A 20857-nucleotide genomic window follows, 5' to 3' on the forward strand; every position below is an offset into this window, starting at 1 on the left:
AAAACACTGAGGAAAAGTGAATAAGGATAGTATTAGATTGGAAGGTTTATAATGTTTTCAAAGTGAGTAGAAAATCTGAGGATGGTTGACGGTTTAAAATTTGTAAAATATGATCAGTCTATTGAAAAAGGAGAATATTGATGCTGGGCATGCAGGTCCAGAGATCCTTAAAAGTAGCAGCACAGGTGGAAAAGGTGGTCAGAAAGTATATTACATGCTTGCCTTCATTCGATTGGGCATCAAGATTAAAAGGTGGTGAATTATGTTACAGCTGGATAAAACTTTAAAAAAAAAGCTGGATAAAAAGACCAGGTCAAGGGCTCAGAATCCTGCAGCAAGCAGCTCATCACTCCCCAAAGCCTGTCCACCACCTACAAAGTTCAAGTTAGGAGAGTGATGGAACACTCTCCACTTTTCTGACTGAGTGCAACTCCGACAACACTCAAGAAGCTAGACACTATCCAGGACAAAGCAACCCACTTGATTGCTACCCTTTCCACAAGCATTCAATCCCTCCACCACCAATGAACAGTGGCAGCAGTGTATATCATCTACTAGATGGATTGCAGGAACTCACCAAGGTTCCTTAGACACAACCCTCTAAACTCACAGCCACTACCATCTAGGAAGACAAGGGCAGCAGATACCTGTGAACTTCATCTCCTGGAAGCTTTCCCCCAAGTCACTCATTGACTTGGGAGTATATCACCCTCCCTTCACTGTTGCTGGATCAATTCTTGAAACTCCCTCTCTACATAAGTGTACATGCATCTCAGGGCCTGCAGCAGTTTTTCAAGCACAATTGGGATGGGTGATAAATGGCCAGCAATGTCCACATGCTGTTAATGAATTTTAAAAATTGAGCAACAAAATATCCAAAAGAACTAAATTTACTCAGTGAATTCAACTGCCAGGAGAAGCAGTTGATTGATTCTTCAATGATCTTTATAGGGTGTCAGAAAGGTGTGAATATAGAGACTTAAAATCTGAACTCATCAGAGATAGAATAATGTAGGGACAGCAACAATGCACTATCTAACCTATAAGGCAAGGATGCTCTCACTCTGGGAAAATTAGAATCAGAACTCCATAAGGAGTACAGGACAATCTTAAGAGGAGAGAATAAAATATGGTGCAGTCCATCTTGTCAGGTGACAAAGACACAGGGACACTATAAGTCAGGGAGACCAATTTCTGAACCAGGCAGCAGAGCGCCCATGCCAGTGCTGTGGAGCGAAGCATCCTCGCAGATGAGATCAATATCCTACAAATATAGCCCAATGCTTCCGATGTAACAGGATTGGAACCTATGGAATAATTTACAAGGTAAGGACTCGGAAATGTGTGGAAGGCCTAATAGTGATCCATGAATTGATATTGCAAACCAAAAAGAGGCACCACCATGCCTCTTGAATGAAGTTAAAGATCTTGCTTTCTCAATTCAGAATGTGGACTCTTTTGTCAATGGCCATCCAACAATCTTTTAAAAAATATACAGAGTGATAGTCCTGTCTGACATAGAGTCATGGTTGAAAGACTTTGGGTTCGAACAACGGACACAGTACTTTATGGGCTCAGAGAAATCTGACTTGAAATCATGATACTGGAACCACTGAGGTATAATGGAAAACAGATTTTCAAGCTGATGTACGTCATCCATAACCAGCCTTTCTTGCTCCTGAGCAGGGATGTCTGTGTAGCCTTGGATCTCCTCAAGATGGCTGATGTCAAGATAACCACTATCATTTACCAAATACAATTGCACATTCCTGAGTATTCAAATAAAAAAAGAATATCATGACTGGGTCTTCAGCTCTGAACGACATTGTCTCCTTATGGAACAGCCTTTTCCATTTTCATTAAAGATACAACCATAGAATCCCTACAGTGTGGAAGGAGACCACTTGGTCCATTGAGTCTACACCGGCTCTCAGAAAGAGCATCTTATCCAAGGCCAACCCCCTCAACCCTTTCCCCGTAACTCCATGCACTTACCATGGCTAATCCACCTTAACTACATATCTGGAAGACCTTTAATGGTCAGGTCTGTTAACCATCCAAGAAGTAACTGGGACATTTCCAATAGAAGAGGTGAAACAAAGTGATCAGCAGTCTGAGAAGTCTGTACCTCCAACCCTGACAATGGTACAGCAGTCAACACAGCAACCACTGTGTATGTACTGCCATTCCCAGCTAGCAAGCCAACGCCACAAGAGATTCAGGAACTTGGCAGAAACTGTCAATGGACAACAGTGGAAAACAGAGGTAAGTATACCAATTTTCTCATTGTTGGAATGCGCTTCCTTCACCACAAAAAACATTGATACAACTTGATGAAAAAGTGAAAGATGTGACAAGGAGATGAACATACTCTTGTAAGAAACAAGTTAAAGTAGCAGCAAATACTGATCAAAAGCAACAACTGGACTGACCCAAAGTGCAGTTCAACATAAAGGAGTGGAAGAAAAGAATGAAAGCGTACAAAGATGTGCTTGGATCCAAAGATGTGCAGGGTAGGTGGATTGGCATGCAAAATTGCCACTTAGTGTCCCGGGATGCATAGGTTAGAGGGATTAGCAGGGTAAATATGTGGGATTACGGAGATAAGAGATGGGTGGAATTGTTGTTGGTGCAGACCCGATGGGCTGAATGGCCACTTTCTGTACTGTAGGGATTCTATGATTTCTGTGCTTTCATACCCAGTCATCCTCCAAACCAACAGGAAGAACCAACAATGTCAGAGCCTTCCACGCTCCAAACAAAACTGCAAAAGAGGTGGGAGGGTTGTGACGCCTTCAGAAATTCAAGGACTCAAAGGGGGAAGATAAGGTAAAGAAAATGTAGTAATAGTGATAATGTAGTAATAAAGATAATGCAGATGCAACAATGTAACTATATGGGACTGACAATAATGTAAGAAATGAAATAAACTAGTACAACTCCAAATACATTGAATAAAGGTTGGATAAGGTGTGGTGTAAAGTAAAGTAAAAGTTAAAGTTTATTTATTAGTCCCTGCAATGAAGTTATTGTGAAATTCCCCTGGTCATCACACTCTGCTGCCTGTTAGGGTCAATGTACCTAACCAACACGTCTTTCAGAAACCGGAGAAAACCCACGCAGACACATGGAGAACATTCAATGGAGAGAGCAGGAGCAATGCCAGGAGCAGCACCATGCATACCTAAAAATGGCAAAGCTACTAAACAGGACTATTTGCATGCTAAATGGCAAAAACAACAAGTGATAGACTGAGCTAAGCAATCCCACACCCAACAGATCAGATCTAAGCTCTGCAGTCCTTCCACAACCAGTCAAAAATGGTGATGGACAATTAAACAAGGAGGAGGAGACTCTACAAATATCCCCATCCTCAATGATGGAGGAGCCCAGCACATCAGTGCAAAAGATAAGGCTGAAGTATTTGCAACAATCTTCAGCCTGAAGTGCCCAGTAGATATCCATTTCAGCCTCCCCTGGTGATCCCCAGCATCTCAGATGCCAGTCTCTAGCCAATTTGAATTACTCCATGTGATATTAAGAAACAGTTGGAAGCACTGGATACTGCAAAGGCAATGAGCTCTGATAACATGCTGGCAATAGTACAGCCCTACGACATCTCAGCAGGAGTCCCTCAGGAGAGTGTCCTATCTTCAGCTGCTTTATCAATGACCTTCCCTCCATCATAAGTCAGAGGTGGGGATGTTCGCTGATGATTGCAAATGTTCAGCACCATTCACGATTCCCCAGATACTGAAGCAGTCCATGTTCAAATGCAACAAGATCTGGACAATATCCAGGCTTAGGCTGACAAGTGGCAAGTAACATTTGTGCTACACAAATGCCAGACAATGACCATTACCAATAAGAGACACTCTAACCACCACCCCTTGACATTGAGTGACTCAACTCGTCACTCCCCAGAGCCTATCCACCAGATACAAGGCACAAGTCAGGAGTGTGATGGAATACTGCCCACTTGCCTGGATGGATGCAGCTCCAACAACACTCAAAAAGCTTGACATCATCCAAGACAACGCAGCCTGTTTGACTGGCACCATACCTACAAACATTCAATCCCTCCACCAGCGACATTCAGTAACAGCAGTGTGTACTATCTACAAGATGCACTGCAGCAATTCACCAAAGATCCTTAGGCAGCACCTTCCAAACCCAAGACCACTCCCATCGAGAAGGACGAGGGCAGCAGATAAATGGGAACACCATCATCTGTAAGTTCCCCTCCAAGCCACTCATCATCCTGACTTGGAAATATACTGCTGTTCCTTCACAACTGCAGGGTCAAAATCCTGGAATTCCCTCCCTAACGGCATTGTGGGTCAACCCACAGAACATGGATTGCAGCGATTCAACCACCACCTTTTCAAGGACAACTAGGGATGGGCAATAAATGCTGGCCAGCCAGTGACGCCCATGTCCCACGAATGAAAAATAAAACTCACCCAGACAGTGACCCAAGTGGGGAATCGAACCCGGTCCCTCATGCTGTGAGGCAGCAGTGCTAACCACTGTGCCAACGTGCTGCCCCCAAGGGTCAGACAAAATTAGAGTTAATGTGAGACTCAAGAGAAAAAATTGTCAGTGTAAACCCCACAGTGAAATAAGAAGATACATGATCAAGGGTCAGTGTGGATTTGAGCAGAGGCAGCTATAGATCTTAGCATGGAGCCAGCTCTTAGCTTGAACCTAAATGGGCAAATAGTATAGCTCTAGCAGTTAGTGAAGACTCACAGTTAACCTACAGAAGAATACAGAAACTTATTTAAGACATATCATTCTGTCTTAACAACCTCCGAAAACTATTTACATACAATGATTTCATATATGAACATGTTCTGATACTTGTGTGAGTTAATTCACAAGTCTTTATTGCGTACTACATAAAGCATTGGCCCAAATAAATCAATGAAACTGATAATCCTTATATACCTACTGGTGATGGGCTCAGTCCATGGTTAATTATCCTTTTAATAGAATAATTATTTTATATTTTCCAATTTTTTCTATTAAATTATCATGAACTTCTTTCCCACAGCCAGCTTCTCCTGTCAGTTGGCAGTATTTGGTCTCAGATCTCAACATCTCGGCAGATTATTGAAGAGTATGAATTACATGAAGGGAAGGAGATTAGCCATTTAGAGATGTTGGTAAGTACGCAGCTGAAAACTTAAAACAATAGAGAAGTATTAAGAAAAATCCAACAAGACATTTATTACATTTAATGGTACTGTTCTGAGCAAAATAGAGTGAAATTGACCTGTGATCAAATCATGATTAACAGCTGATTTTCTGATTTTGCCCCTTTACAGTAGAGGTATCATGCAGAATTGGTTAAACATTTGTGAATTGAATACATTTGATTTGATTTGATTTATTATTGCCACATGTATTAGCATACAGTGAAAAGTGTTGTTTCTTGCATACTATACAGACAAAGCATATCTTTCATAGAGAAGGAAATGAGAGAGTGCAGAATGTAGTATTACAATTATAGCTAGGGTGTAGAGAAAAATCAATTTCATGCAAGTTAGGTCCATTCAAAAATCTAATGGGCAGCAGGGAAGAAGCTGTTCTTGTGTCAGTTGGTACTTGACTGAGACTTTGTATCTTTTTCCCAACAGAAGAAGGTGGAAGAGAGAATGTCTGAGGTCCTTAATTATGCTGGCTACTTCGCCAAGGCAGTGTAGACGGAGTTAATGGATGGGAGGCTGGTTTGCGTGATGAATTGGGCTACATTCAGAACCATTTGTAGTTTCTTGCAGTCTTAGGCAGAGCAGGAGCCATTGCCACGCTCTAATACAACCAGAAAGAATGCTTTCCATGGTGCATCTATAAAAGTTGGTGAGAATCGTAGCTGACATACCAAATTTCCTTAGTTTTCTGAGAAAGTAGGGATGTTGATGGACTTTCTTGACTATAGTATCGGCATGGGGGGACCAGGACACCTAAGAACTTGAAACTCTCGACTCTTTCTACTTTATACCCATTAATATAGACGGGTTCTATGCTTCTTGAAGTCGATGTCAATCTCCTTCGTTTTGTTGACATTGAGTTTTGGTGCCATTATCAATACTGCATTGATAATGGGATTCCTGCTATATTATCCATTGATTTTGTCTCACTATTATCCAGAATATTTACATTTTAAATAATCTTCCACTAAAATTGTTCTCAAGGCCAATTTGATTAATTTTATTTATTTATTGTTAGTCACAAGTAGGCTTACACTGCAGTGAAGTTACTGTGAACACCCCCTAGACGTCACACTCCGGTGCCTGTTCGGGTACACTGAGGGAGAATCTAGTGTGCACCGAACCAGCATGTCTTTTGGACTGTGGGAGGAAACCAGGCCACCCAGAGAAAACCAACGCAATCGCAGGGAGAATGTGCAGACTCCACACAGACAGTGACCCAACCGGAAACCGAACACGAGTCCTTGGTGCTGTGAGGTAGCAACGCTAATCACTGTGCCAGCATACTGCCCAACAGATGGCCATGAGCCTGAAACATCAATCTATTTCTCCACAGAAGCTTCAAAGAAAAAAGAAAATTACAGCACAGGAATAGGCCCTTCGGCCCACCAAGCCTTCATTGACCATGCTGCCCGTGTGAACTAAAACCCTGTTCCCTTCCAGAGACCGTATCCCTCTATTCCCAACATAGTTATGTATTTGTCCAGAACCCCCTTAAAAGCCACTATAGTATCTGCTTCCACTACCTTCCCTGGCAGTGAGTTCCAGGCACCCACCACCTTCTGTGTAAAAATTTGCCTCGTACATCTCCTTTAACCTTGCCTCTCGCACCTTAAACTTGTGTCCCCTAGTAATTGTCTCTTCCATCCTGGGGAAAAGCTTCTGACTATGCACTCTGTTCATGTACCTCACAATTTTGTAGATTTCTATCAGGTTCCCCCTCAACCTCCATTGTTGCAGTGAGGAAGAACCAAGTTTCTCCAACTTCTTCTCTTCTTCTCTAATGCCCTCCATACCAGGCACCATCTCAGTAAATCTTTTCTGTACCCTCTCATAAGAACATAAGAACATAAGAAATAGGAGTAGGAGTAGGCCATCTAGCCCTTCGAGCCTGCCCCGCCATTCAATAAGATCATGGCTGATCTGTCGCTGCTCAGTTCCACATTCCCGCCCTCTCCCCATAACCCTTAATCCCCTCTCCTATCAAAAACCCATCAACCCGCGTCTTAAAAATATTTAGCGAGGCAGCCTCCACCACTTCAACGGGCAGAGAATTCCAGAGATTCACCACCCTTTGAGTGAAGAAGTTCCTCCTCAACTCTGTTCTAAACCGCCCCCCTTTTATCTTGAGGCTGTGCCCCCTAGTCCTATTGTCTTTTTTGAGCGGGAAGAGTCTTTCCACCTCTATCCTATCCATCCCATTCATCATCTTATACGTCTCAATGAGATCTCCTCTCATTCTTCTAAACTCTAACGAGTACAAGCCCAGTTTATTCAGCCTCTCCTCATAGCTCAACCCCCTCAACTCCGGTATCAGCCTAGTAAACCTCCTCTGCACTCCCTCCAAGGCCAAAATATCTTTGCGCAGGTGCGGCGCCCAAAAATGCACACAGTACTCCAGTTGCGGCCTCACCAATGCCCTATACAGCTGCAGCAAGACCTCCCTACTTTTATATTCAATCCCCTTCGCTATGAAGGCCAGCATCCCATTCGCCTTCCTGACCACCTGCTGCACCTGCAAGCTGGGTTTTTGCGACTCATGCACAAGGACCCCGAGGTCCCTCTGCACCGTCGCCTGCTGCAGTTTTTCGCCCCGTAAGTAATAGTCCTTCCTACCATTCTTCCTACCAAATTGGACCACCTCACACTTGCCAACATTAAATTCCATTTGCCATTTCCTGGCCCATTCACCCAGCCTATCTAGATCCTTCTGCAGACTCTCCACACCCTCCGCACAATTTGCCATTCCCCCAGTCTTGGTGTCATCAGCAAATTTCGACACTCTACACTCGGTTCCCTCCTCCAGATCATCTATATAAATGGTAAAAAGCTGAGGCCCCAGCACCGACCCCTGGGGCACTCCACTAGTCACCATCCGCCAATCCGAATAGCACCCGTTGACCCCCACTCTCTGCCTCCTATTTGACAACCAATCCTCTATCCACGCTAACACCCTACCCCCAACTCCATGTCCCTCGACCTTCTGCAATAACCTCTTGTGAGGCACTTTGTCAAACGCCTTCTGAAAATCTAGAAAGACCACATCCACCGGCTCTCCTCTATCCACCGCCCTAGACACATCCTCATAGAACTCCAGTAAATTTGTCAGACACGACTTCCCTTTAATGAAACCATGCTGCGTCTGCTCTATCAAGCAATTCCCTTCAAGATGCCTCGCAATTTCCTCCTTAATGACAGATTCTAACATTTTACCTACCACAGACGTTAAACTAACCGGCCTATAATTCCCCGCCTTTTGCCTGGCACCCTTCTTAAACAATGGCATAACATTAGCCGTTTTCCAATCATCCGGCACTTCCCCGGAATCCAGCGACGTTTGGAAAATAACCACCAAGGCATCCACTATCACCTCCGCCATTTCTTTCAGAACCCTCGGATGCATTCCATCTGGTCCTGGGGACTTGTCCACAATCAGCCCCTCCAGTCTGTCGAGCACCGCCTTTCTAGTAACAGTAATGTCATTAAGACCCTCCAGTCCTACCACCTTTCCATCGCTAACACCCGGCAAATTATTCACGTCCTCCTCCGTGAAGACAGAAACAAAAAAGTTATTCAATATCTTAGCCATATCCCCATCCCCTACCACTAGGTCCCCTTTCTCATCCTCTAAAGGACCAACATTCACCCTAGCCAGCCTCTTCCTTTTTATATATTTATAAAAACTCTTGCTATCCTTTTTTATATTAAGCACTAGCCCAGCTTCATAGTTTCTCCTACCCTTCCTTATCAACTTCTTTGTCAATCTTTGTTGACATTTAAACCTCTCCCAATCCTCTTCTCGCCCACTACTCTTAGCTACTCTAAATTCCTCCGCTTTTAGTTTAACACTTTCCTTCACCTCCTTTGTTATCCACGGCTTATTACCTCTCCTCCCACTATCCTTTTTGACCATCGGAATAAATTTCCGTTGAGCACCAAGAAAGATCTCCTTAAAGATCCTCCACTGCTCCACAACAGACCCTCCCTCCAACGCGCTCTCCCAGTCCACATTCGCCAATTCTTCTCTCATCCTACCGTATTCCCCTCTATTCAAACAAAGGACGCGTGTCCGGGAACCCACTTTCTCCTCCTCCATCTGCACCAGAAACTCCACCATACAATGATCACTCTCCCCAAGAGGATCCTTCACTACAAGGTCCCTAATTCTACCCGCTTCATTACATAGTACCAGATCCAAGATAGCTCACTCCCTCGTCGGCTCCAACACACACTGTTCGAGGAAACTATCCCGGCAGCATTCCAAGAACTCTTCCTCGAGCCCCCCACGTCCAACATGGGTCGACCAATCAATATGCAGATTGAAATCCCCCATAACTACGGCCGTCCCATTCCTGCACGCCGCACTTATTTACGCGTTAACAGCCCGCCCCATCTCCAGATCATTATTCGGGGGCCTATAGACGACACCCACCAGCGTCTTCCTCCCTTTGCTGTTCCTAATCTCCACCCACAACGATTCCACCTTCTGCTCCTTGGCTCCAATATCATCCCTTGCTACCACCGTGATGCTATCCTTAATCAGCAGAGCTACGCACCCCCCCCTTTCCCTCCTGCCTATCCTTCCTAAACACTTGATAGCCCTGTACATTCAGCTCCCAGTCCCTGTCACCCCGCAGCCACGTCTCTGTAATGGCCACCAGATCGTATCCATTTGTGTCGATCTGCGCCATCAGCTCATCCACTTTATTCCGAATGCTTCGTGCATTCAGATAAAGCGCTTTCATCCCAGCCTTCACCTGGACCCTATTTGCCGCAACGCCACCAACTATACTCACGCCCCCTACTCCCTCTATTATTGGGACATCCTCGGCCTCTTCCCTTACATGTACACTCTCCTTAACTTTAGACCTCGTAAGGTCACCTACCCTCGCACCCTCCCCCCTCCTAATTAGTTTAAAGCCCTGTCTACAGTCCTCTTTACTCGATTCGCCAGCAGTCTGGTCCCAGCACGGTTCAGACCAACCCCCATCCCGCCCGAACAGGTCCCACCTACCCCAATACTGGTGCCAATGCCCCATAAATTCAAACCCATTCCTCCCACACCAATCCCTGAGCCACCCATTCACTTCCCTAATCCTGTCAACCCTACGCCCATCTGCACACGGTTCAGGCAGTAGCCCAGAGATAACCACCTTGTCGGTTCTACTTTTTAATTCCATTCCCAGCTTTTCATACTCCCTCCCCAGATCCTCAGTTCGCATTTTGCCTACGTCGCCGGCACCCACATGTACCACAACGATCGGATTCTCACCCTCCCACTCCAGGTTCCTCTGCAGCCCAGATGCGACATCCCGGACCCGAGCACCAGGCAGACAACACACCCTTCTGTGCACTTTGTCATTGTGACAAAGGACAGTGTCAATACCCTTCACCCCACTATCCCCAATCACTACTACGTTCCTTTTCCCTTTATCTTTGCCTATGTCCTGCTGCAGCACTGTACCGTGTGCAGTTTGCTCACCAACCTCACCTGCCTCGTTCTCGCCCAGCCTGGAAGCAAGAACCTCAAACCTGTTATGCAGATAACTCTCCAAAGCCTCTTAGTAGTGTGGCAACCAGAATTGAAAACTTTGCGGGTTAGATACATTGGCCGTGTTAAATTCCCCCTCACTGTACCCGAATAGGGGCCGGAGTGTGGCAACCAGGGGATTTTCACAGTAACTTCATTACAGTATGAATATATTCCAAGTGCAGAACTTGGCGATATCTTATATTTGGCAGCATATCACTGCATCTCCTATGTCATGGATGCCCTTTTTGCCAGAACTGCACAATATAATAAATTACTAATAAATGAGGGAGGAAACCAGGGCACCCTTGCTGTCCAAATTAGGTCATTCAGTGTTTTGCGGCATTGCTTCCCGGTTATCCTGGCCAGTGCCCTGGCATTAACACATGCTGCCACCACTTGCCATGCTGTGCTTCCATCCTTTACCCTGGGACGGCATCCTGCTGGGGGAAGAGGGTGGCCCATCTTCCCACCAGCGCCTCCTGCAGCCTGGCCAAATCAGCATCAGAAAAATGAGAAGCTGTCTTCCTGGAGACCATTTCTTTCTGCACTGCCTGCCTGCCTGTCCATCCTTGAGGTGTTTATGGCGCTTTCCCTTGTTAGGGCAGATCAGTTACAGGCCGTTTGGGTGAGTCATGTGCCTGTTAGAACATTCCAGTGAGTTTAATGCAGTTTGGAGGGGAAGCCAAGCCAGCACTTGCAGGTGTGCTGATGGAGCCGGGAGCGGGAGTTGTGAGGGAGGGGGATTTGGTGATCGTCGGGGCAGGGAAGAGCAAAGGTCATGCCAGTCAGCCTTCAGGGCCAGGGAGTGCTAAGGGGGCCATATGCAAGGTGTCTGGGAGGGGTAAGGGGATCTGTAATGTTGGTTGGCGGAGAGGTGGGGGGGGTCACTGATCTCCATGAGGGAGGGGGAGGCTGTATCTTCTGTCAGAAGAGCTGCTTTTTTTTAGCTTTTTCTGCACATGCACAGTTTGTGACTCTGATCTAAGCTGCAAGCTGTCTGGCAAATTAAGCTTTGCCCACTGCCTCCAGTGGCTAGAAACAAGCCAGTCCATTTTTTCAAAGATTGAGTTCATAAGATTCAGCACAAAAACTCACCTGAAGAACAGATCAGGAACTCTCCCATTTTCATGCTAGCTGGAGATTTAGAAAAAATCTTGTAAAATTTCATCCTATATGTCCATTTGGGGGGGGAATAATTCAGGGGAAACAAGTGAAGAAGCTTTGCTATAAGGAACTCGCAGCACTCAGTGCTTGAACACACAAGTGTTTAGTGTGGAGTCCAATAGGCATAGACAAAGGTCATAGGTAGAAGAGGGCACTCACAATGTTAAAATGGCAGCGCGGGCTTGTTGGGCGTAAGGGCCTGTTTCCTGTGCTGTGTTGTTCTTTGTTCTTTGTACAAAAGTGGTCTTTCCATCTGCCTCTCAACTCAACCAGGACTACTTTAAGCCCATGAGTATCCATTCTCCAATTCTGTGCCCTATTACAGAGATGGAAGACGAGTTCTATGAGGAACTTGATCATACTATGAGCAAACTTCCCGAGTCAAAACACCATTACCTACTGAGGGATTTCAATGTAAAAGCGAGCACAGGCCATGAGAAGTAACCCTCCTGCTTTTGATATCATGGCCTGGGAATGGCAAGGACAACGGGCAATTTGAACTTTACTGCTACCACAAACTTTGAGTAACACCTTTGGGAAAAAAAAACCATTCCTGAAGTCACCTGGAGATAGCCATTTCACAGATTGACACCAGCTGAATCAGGTAATGACACCAGATGTGACTCCAAACAACAATCTCAACACAGAGATCACTTGCTGCAGTGCACCTGATTTAGTTTAAATGCACCAACCAACATGCCTTTGGACTTGTGGGAGGAAACCGTAGCACTGGCAGGAAACCCACACAGATGCAGGAAGAATGTGCAGACTCTACACAGACAGTGACCCAAGCCGGAATTGAACTCGGATCCTTGGTGCTGTGAAGCAGCAATGCCAAACCTTTAGGATGATTTAGGATGCAATCTTTGAAATTTTTTTCGTTCAGGTTAGAAATGTTGCTCTCACTATAGCTTGGACCACACTGCCTATCCAAATTAAAACCAGATTAAATTCCTCAAGTCAACTGAACATTGGCATTTCAGTGTGTAGTATGTTTCGAGATATCGGGCAGAATTTTATGAGATTTTTTCTAAGTGTCAGGTGGGTCTGAAACTGGCAGAGTTCCAGATCTGTTTTTGGGCATGATTTCAGGCCCAATCTAATGCACTCTTGTCTCCAAAATTTTGGGTGAGTCCATTTCTTGCTACAGAAGGCAGGCGAGGCTTAATGTGCCCAAAAACCTCCAATTGGAGCCTGAAACTGCACATATACCAAAACAAAACTAAAATAAAGCAGCTCCTCTGCCAGATACCTCCCAGACCAGATACAGTCTCTCCATGGTCCCCACAGACATTGGACCCCTCCCCGCACCATTACTGACCTCCTTAGCCCCTCAAACACCTCCCCCTCCAGCGGCAGCCCACTTGCACATGACTCCTGTCACTTCCTGGCCCCAATGGTTATCTGACACAATCATTTCTCCCTCTCTCTCCCCTGGCCCCCCCAATCATCATAGAGGCACAAATTCAACCCTCACCCCCTTTCCCGCATCCCCATCAGCAAGTGCCCACTCCGCTTTCCTTCAGTGATAACAAGGCAAACTGCTGGAACGCTCGCCCAAACCGCCTGCAGCTGATCTGCCCCAACAAGGGGCAGCTCCATAAAAACCCCAAGGATGGACAGACAGGCAGGCAATGCAGGAAGAAGTGGCATTCAGAAAGGTAGCTCCCAGATTTTCCTAGCCAGGTTGTCGGACTCAGTGGATGCAAGATGAGACATCCTCTTCCCCCCAAAAGGATGTCATTGGGGAAGCGATGAGAAAATAGCCTGGGAGGCAGTGGCTGCATCTGTGAGTGCCATGGCACTGGCCAGGAGAACTAGCAAGCAGTTCTGCAAGAAAATAAATGACCTCATCTGAGCAGCAACTAAGTGTTTAACCCCAACTAGCATCTTCGCCCAAATCACCCCCAGATCCCCCGACCCCCAGCACCTTGCATGCTTCCAGCCCCTGACCCCCCAGCACCTCCTTCCTCCCCTCACTCCCAAAGAGCATCACAGCTCTTATCCTCTGAGGACCACCCCCTGATACTCTGCAGGAGTCACATCATCAGATTTTTCATGGCTCCTTCTTTCCCCACAGGAGAAGGCGAAGGTGGTGAGCCTGACCTCCTCACCCCCTCTGAGAAACAGGTGATTGAGCTTGTGGAAGAGAAGGACATCTAGCCCATCAGTGGCAGCATGGTTGGGCGGCAGTATGGAAGTGAGCACCTACAAATCCTCCACTCAATGGAGAAATGTTAATAAAATCATAGAATCCCTACAATGCAGAAGGGGGCCATTCAGCCCCTCGAGCCAGCACCAACCACAATCCCACCCAGGCTCTACTCCCATAACCCCACGTATTTACCCTGCTAATCCCCCTGATTTTAGGGCCAATTTAGCATGGCTAATCAACCTAACTGCACATCTTTGGACTGTGGGAGGAAACTCACACAGACATGAGAATGTGCAAACTCCACACAGACAGTGACCCAAGGCTGGAATTGAACCCAGATCCCGGGCGCTGTGAGGCAGCAATGCTAACCACTGTGCCACCATGCATCCCAGATTCATCTCCCTCCCATGCGCTTAACCTTGTGTTGCAGGAAGTGACCCCGATGCACTTGGGCTATCTGGCATTGCAGGCTCCCACTGCTGCTCCCACCCATCCTGCCCCTGACAGCTTGGAAGACTTCTCGGACAAATCTGATGAAGGGACCTCAGAGGGGTGCACCAGTTTGGCATCAGCTTCCACTTCGCAAATCATCATCCCAGAGACTCTCACATTGGTGGGTCTGTGCGGTATCTGGGTCACTGTCTGGTGCGCACAACACCTCTGCTGATATATATGGGGTGGAGGAGGGAATGTTCAAGGCCCCTGACATGTGGGGGCCTTCTGGAGGTGAGGATTCAATTGGCCCCAGACTACATGCTGCACCTCTGCGATCACTTCTCCCTCAGCAACAGAACCAGGGAATGCAGGAGGGGCTGACAACAACACTGGACCGACTGCAAGGCTGTTGGGATGAGCTCAAAAGCTTTCAAGCGGACCAGCTATTGCCCGTCTTGAGTGTATCCCAGACCAACACTGCAAGGGTGAAGTCCACGGTGGGGAGCCTAAGGCAGGGAATCCTCATCATGAGTGGCAGAGTCCAAGCGATGGCCGAGTCACAGCAGGCATCAACTGGCTTCTTGAGATACTGCGGCCCATGGCTGAGAGCTTGCAGGAGGCCCAGCAAGACAGCACTGAGACACAGCGGGTATGGCAGCAGCCCTTGAGAACACGGCCCAGTCACAGAGGGTCATGGCTGAGGGGCTGAAGAACGTGGCCCGGTCTCAGCGGGCAGTTGCTGCTGCCCACTGCCCCATAGACCCCCAGCAACACACATTTCCCCCCACCAACTCCCCCACTGCTCCCTAGCAACACATACTGTCCATAACCCCCCCAAAGCCACCCCAGCAACACACGACGTCCATAACCGTGCCCACAGCCCCCGAGCAACACACACTACCCCACCCCACCCCACAGCTTCCCAGCAAAACACACTGCCCATAACACTCCCACAGCCCCCCAGAAACACACATTGTCCATTACCTCCAGAAATGGTGACACATCCTCCCCTAATTCCCCCGTTCATAGACAGAGATCCAGAAACCTTACAGTCTTGGCCACAGACAGCGCTGTGCTAAAAGCCCTGAGACTGCACCACTGTCAGTTTTCACAGTTTTCAGCAAACCCCCATCTGCAAATGTTTCCAGTTACTTACACGAGGACCCTGAGTGATCCCAATATTCCAAGATCAGCTCTCTGACGTGGGTCCGTGCTGAAAGTCCGCCGTTGGACCTGTAAGCAACAAGAGCCTCCCGTCCCCCACACGTTTGCAGCACCCTCCTGACCTGAAACACAACTTGGCTGCCACAGAATAGTCCCCTCTGAGCAGCATGGAGTACTTTGAATGCAGACACTTGATTCCTTGCTCATCCACAAAATAAGACACTGGCTTATATAGAGACCAATTCAGTTAGGCCGAACGAGGTGGTATGGAGGGGAGATCCTATGAGGAGAGACTGAGGGATTTGGGGTTGTTTTCGCTAGAAAGAAGGCGGCTAAGAGGGGATCTTATTGAAACATATAAGATGATTAGAGGTTTAGATAGGGTGGACAGTGATAGCCTTTTTCCTCAGATGGAGAAAGCTAGCACGAGGGGGCATGGCTTTAAATTAAGGGGGGGGGTAGTTATAGGACGGATGTCAGGGGTAGGTTCTTTACCCAGAGGGTGGTGAGGGATTGGAATGCCCTGCCTGCTGCAGTTGTAAATGCACCTAGTTTGGGGGCGTTTAAGAGATCTATGGATAGGTTTATGGACAAAAAGGGATTGGTTTAGGTTAGAGGGTCATTGTTTTTTTTAACTGGTCGGCGCAACATCGTGGGCCGAAGGGCCTGTTCTGCGCTGTAATGTTCTATGTTCTATGTTCTATAAAGGCAGACGAGCTGGGATGATTGGGCATGAAGGTCTCTTAATGACATTATGGTGAATGCAAAAATATGGAAATTGACATCTCGCCCAGTCTGGGCAGGCTCCTGATTGCGTCAATTTCCTGACTGGTAAAGTGGGAACCGGTGCCAAAATTAGTGCCATTCCCACTAGACAATTCATGTCCAATTTTATGAGAGGATTGGTTCAAGGTTAACATCACTTTAAGAACATAAGAACATAAGAAAAAGGAGCAAGAGTAGGCCATCTAGCCCTTCGAGCCTGCCCCGCCATTCAATAAGATCATGGCTGATCTGTCGTGGCTCAGTTCCACTTTCCCGCCCTCTCCCCATAACCCTTAATCCCCTTGCCTATCAAAAACCTATCAACCCGCGTCTTAAATATATTTAGCGAGGCAGCCTCCACCACTTCAACGGGCAGAGAATTCCAGAGATTCACCACCCTTTGAGTGAAGAAGTTCCTCCTCAACTCCGTTCTAAACCGCCCCCCTTTTATCTTGAGGCTGTGCCCCCTAGTCCTACTGTCCTTTCTGAGCGGGAAGAGTCTCTCCACCTCTATCCTATCCATCTCATTCATCATCTTATATGTCTCAATGAGATCTCCCCTCATTCTTCTAAACTCTAACGAGTACAAGCCTAGTTTATTCAGCCTCTCCTCATAGCTCAACCTCCTCAACTCCGGCATCAGCCTAGTAAACCTCCTCTGCACTCCCTCCAAGGCCAAAATATCCTTGCATAAGTACGGCGCCCAAAACTGCACTTTGATGGATCCTGTTATTGAGAACAAACAGTCTGCTTCAAGTAGGACTGCAGGGCAGTGCACCAGTTTCAACTTCACCAGAATATCCAAATGTCTTTCGTAGGGATTATCAGGAGCGTGTTTGAAAGGATCAGCAAGTCAAACGGCCCATCAGCAAAGACAACTGCTCTATTGAAAACAAGCTTTTGGAAACGGTGTTCCTTTGTCAGGTGTGTGGAATGTTCTGATCAGAGAAAGGTGTATAAAGACACACACAGTTTACAGAATACTGATTAGAGTGCAAGTCTTTGCAGCTAACCTGCTACTCAAGTCTTAAAGATACAGACCATGTGAGTGGAGATAGGTTAAAGAGATGTGTATTGTCTCCAGACAGGACAGTAAATGAGATTTTACAAACCCAGGCAAGTCATGGGGGTTACAGATAGTGCAACATGAACCCCAGATCCTGGTTGAGGCCGTCCTCATGTGTGCGGAACTTGGCTATCAGTCTCTGCTCAGCAACTCTGCGCTGTCGTGTGTCGTGAAGGCTGCCTTGGACATTCGGGCGTTCGGTCTCTGACCTTCAGGTAAGCGTTCTCCAAGGCAGCTGAGCAGAGACTGATAGCCAAGTTCTGCTTGCCTAATTCTTGCCTAATCACATCATAATTACCCCTGCCCCAGTTATAAATCTTGCCCTGCTGTGTGATCCTATCCCTCTACATTGCAATAATGAAGGATACCAAATTGTGGTCACTATCTCCAAAGTGTTCTCCCACAAACAAATCTAACAATCGGTCCAGTTCATTACCCAGTACCAAGTCCAATGTGGCCCCACCTTTTGTCGGCTTATCCACATTTTGTGTCAGGAAACCCTCCTGCACACACTGTACAGAAGTGTTATGCGACCTATAAAGGTTCCAATCAATATTTGGAAAGTTAAAATCACCCATGATAACTACCCTGTGACTTCCACACCTATCCATAATCTGCTTTGCCATTCCCTCCTCCACATCTCTATTACTATTTGGGGGCCTCTTGAAAACTCCTAACAACATGACCGATCCTTTCCTATTTCTAACTTCAGCCCATATTATCTCAGTAGGCAGATCCCCCTCAAAATGCCTTTCAGCAGCTGTTAAACTATCATTGATTAACAATGCTACTCCCCCATCTCTTTTACCGCCTTCCCTACTCTTACTGAAACGAGTGTACCCCAGAACTGCCAACAACCTTTCCTGTCCCTGTTCTAACCATGGATCCGTAACGGCCACAACATCTAGAATATAGAACATAGCACAAACAGGCCCTTCGGCCCACAAGTTGCGCCAATCATATCCATGCCTACCAGGCCATAGAACTATCTGTAACTCCCAATCCCATTAAATCATAGTGTTGTGAGACTTCTTACTGAAGAGATGGTATCAGGGGGAGGGTTTCAGATTCCTGGAGCATTGGGACCTTGGAGAATGCGTACCCAAAGATCAGAGACCGAATGCTCATGACCGCTGAAGTGTTCCCAAACAGGAGGAGAACACTTTTGCTTGGTGATTGTCCAGTGGTGTTCATTCATCCATTGTCGTAGCGTCTGCATAGTCTCCCCAATGTAACAGGTTTCGGGACATTATTTCCTGCAGCAAATCAGGTAGACGACAATGGCCGTATTGCAAGAGGATGTATGGATGGTGGAAGGTATTCTCACGTGAGATGATGGCATCCATGTCGGCATGCCTTGCAGAGGTTGCTGTGGCAGAGATGTGTGGTATTGTGGTCACTGTTCTGAAGGCTGGGTAGTTTGCTACGGACAATGGTCTGTTTGAGGTTGTGCGGTTGTTTGAAGGCAAGAAGTGCGGGTATGGGGATGGCCTTAGCAAGATGTTCATCTTCATCAATGACATGTTGAAGACTCTGGAGAAGATGCCATAGCTTCTCTGCTCTGGGGAAGTACTGGACGATGAAGGGTACTCTGTCCGCCATGTCCCATGTTTGCCTTCTAAGAAGGTCGGTGCAGCTTTTCGCTATGGCGTATCGGAACTATCAATCGGTGAGTCGAGCGCCATATCCTGTTCTTATGAGGGCATTTTTCAGCACCTGGAGGTGTCTGTTGCGATTCTCCTCCTCTGAGCAGATCCTGTGTATACGGAGGGCTTCTCCGTAGGGAATGGCTTCTTTAACGTGTTTAGGGTGGAAGCTGGAGAAGTGGGGCATCGTGAGGTTATCTGTGGGCTTGTGGTGCAGTGAAGTGCTGAGGTGATCATTCTTGATGAAGATGCGTGAGTCCAAGAACGCAACTGTTCCAGACAGTAGTCCACAGTGAGGCTGATGGTGGGATGGAACTTGTTCATGTCATCATACAGTTGTTTCAGTGATTGCTCACCATGAATCCAAAGGAAGAAAATGTCATTAATACACCTAGTGTATAGCAGTGGTTGAAGGTCCAGTGCGGTAAAGAGTTCTTGTTCGAACTTGTGCATGAAGATGTTCGCAGATTGAGTTGTGAATTTGGACCCAATAGTTGTTCCGTGTGTCTGGATGAAGAATTGGTTGTTGAAGGTGAAGATATTGTCGTCCAAGATGAAGCAGATGAGTTGCAAAATTGCATCTGGAGATTGGCAGTTGTCGGCATTCAGTACTGAGGCAGTTGCAGCAATGCCATCATCGTGAGTGTCAAGACATCTATTGTGATGAGGAGTGCTCCTGGTTCAACTACTCCATGGGTGCTGAGTTTCTGTAGGAAGTTCGTAGTGTCGTGACAAAAGCTGGGGTTCTTTGTTCAATGGCTTTCAGGATGCCCTCGACATAGCCAGAGGGGTTCTTGCACAGGGTCCCATTGCCTGAAATGATGGGACGGCCGGGTGTGTTGGCCTTGTGTATCTTCAGGAGGCAGTAGAGATCTCCAATGTGGGGAGTACGTGGGATGAGAGCACGGAGAGTGCTGTGAAGGTCCAGATCAAAGGTCTTGATCAGCCTGTTGAGGTGACGGGTGTGTTCTTTGATCGGATCTGCAGGTAACTGTCTGGAGTGTTCCTCGTTGCTCAATTGTTGGTACACTTCTTTGCAGTAATCCGTTCTGGTGAGTATGACATAGAACATAGAACAGTACAGCACAGCACAGTACAGACCCTTCAGCCCTCGGTGTTGTGCCTAACTATGTCTGAACCCAACATCCCACTCCCTATCATTCCCGGTATGCTCCATGTGTCTATCCAATAACTGCATGAAAGTTCCTAAAGTGTCTGACTCCACTATCACAGCAGGCAGTCCATTCCACACTGAGTAAAGAATCTACCTCGGACATCCCTCCTATATCTCCCACCATGAACCTTTATAGTTATGCCCCCGAATAACAGCTACATCCACCCGAGGAAATTGTCTCTGAACGTGCACTTTATCTATCCCCCTCATCATCTTATAAACTTCTATTAAGTCGCCTCTCATCCTCCTCCACTCTAAAGAGAAAAGCCCCAGCTCCCTCAACCTTTCTTCATAAGACCTACCCTCCAAACCAGGCACCATCCTGATAAATCTCCTCTGCACTCTCTCCAATGCTTCCACATCCTTCTTATAGTGAGGTGACCAGAACTGCACACAATATTCCAAATATGGTCTTACCAAGGTCCTGTCTAGTTGCAGCATAACCCCGTGCCTCTTAAACTCAAACCCCCGTTAATAAACTATAAGCCTTCTTCACGGTTCTATCCACTTGAGTGGTAACCTTCAGAGATCTGTAGATTTGA

At 46.8% G+C, this 20857-nt stretch overlaps 1 protein-coding gene across 1 annotated transcript in view; it reads left to right on the forward strand.

The window, feature by feature from the left end:
• Window positions 1-20857, forward strand: part of LOC145346928 (regulator of G-protein signaling 22-like) — a 208311-nt gene that overhangs the window by 13827 nt on the left and 173627 nt on the right. The window contains 3 exon segments of the mRNA XM_080194805.1: window positions 2194-2265; window positions 2723-2829; window positions 5057-5168. Of these exon segments, the coding sequence (XP_080050931.1) occupies window positions 2194-2265; window positions 2723-2829; window positions 5057-5168 (291 nt within the window).

Source organism: Carcharhinus amblyrhynchos, chromosome 8 (genome assembly GCF_965287045.1).
Source record: "Carcharhinus amblyrhynchos chromosome 8, sCarAmb.v2.hapA, whole genome shotgun sequence".
NCBI classification, from domain to species: Eukaryota; Metazoa; Chordata; class Chondrichthyes; order Carcharhiniformes; family Carcharhinidae; genus Carcharhinus; species Carcharhinus amblyrhynchos.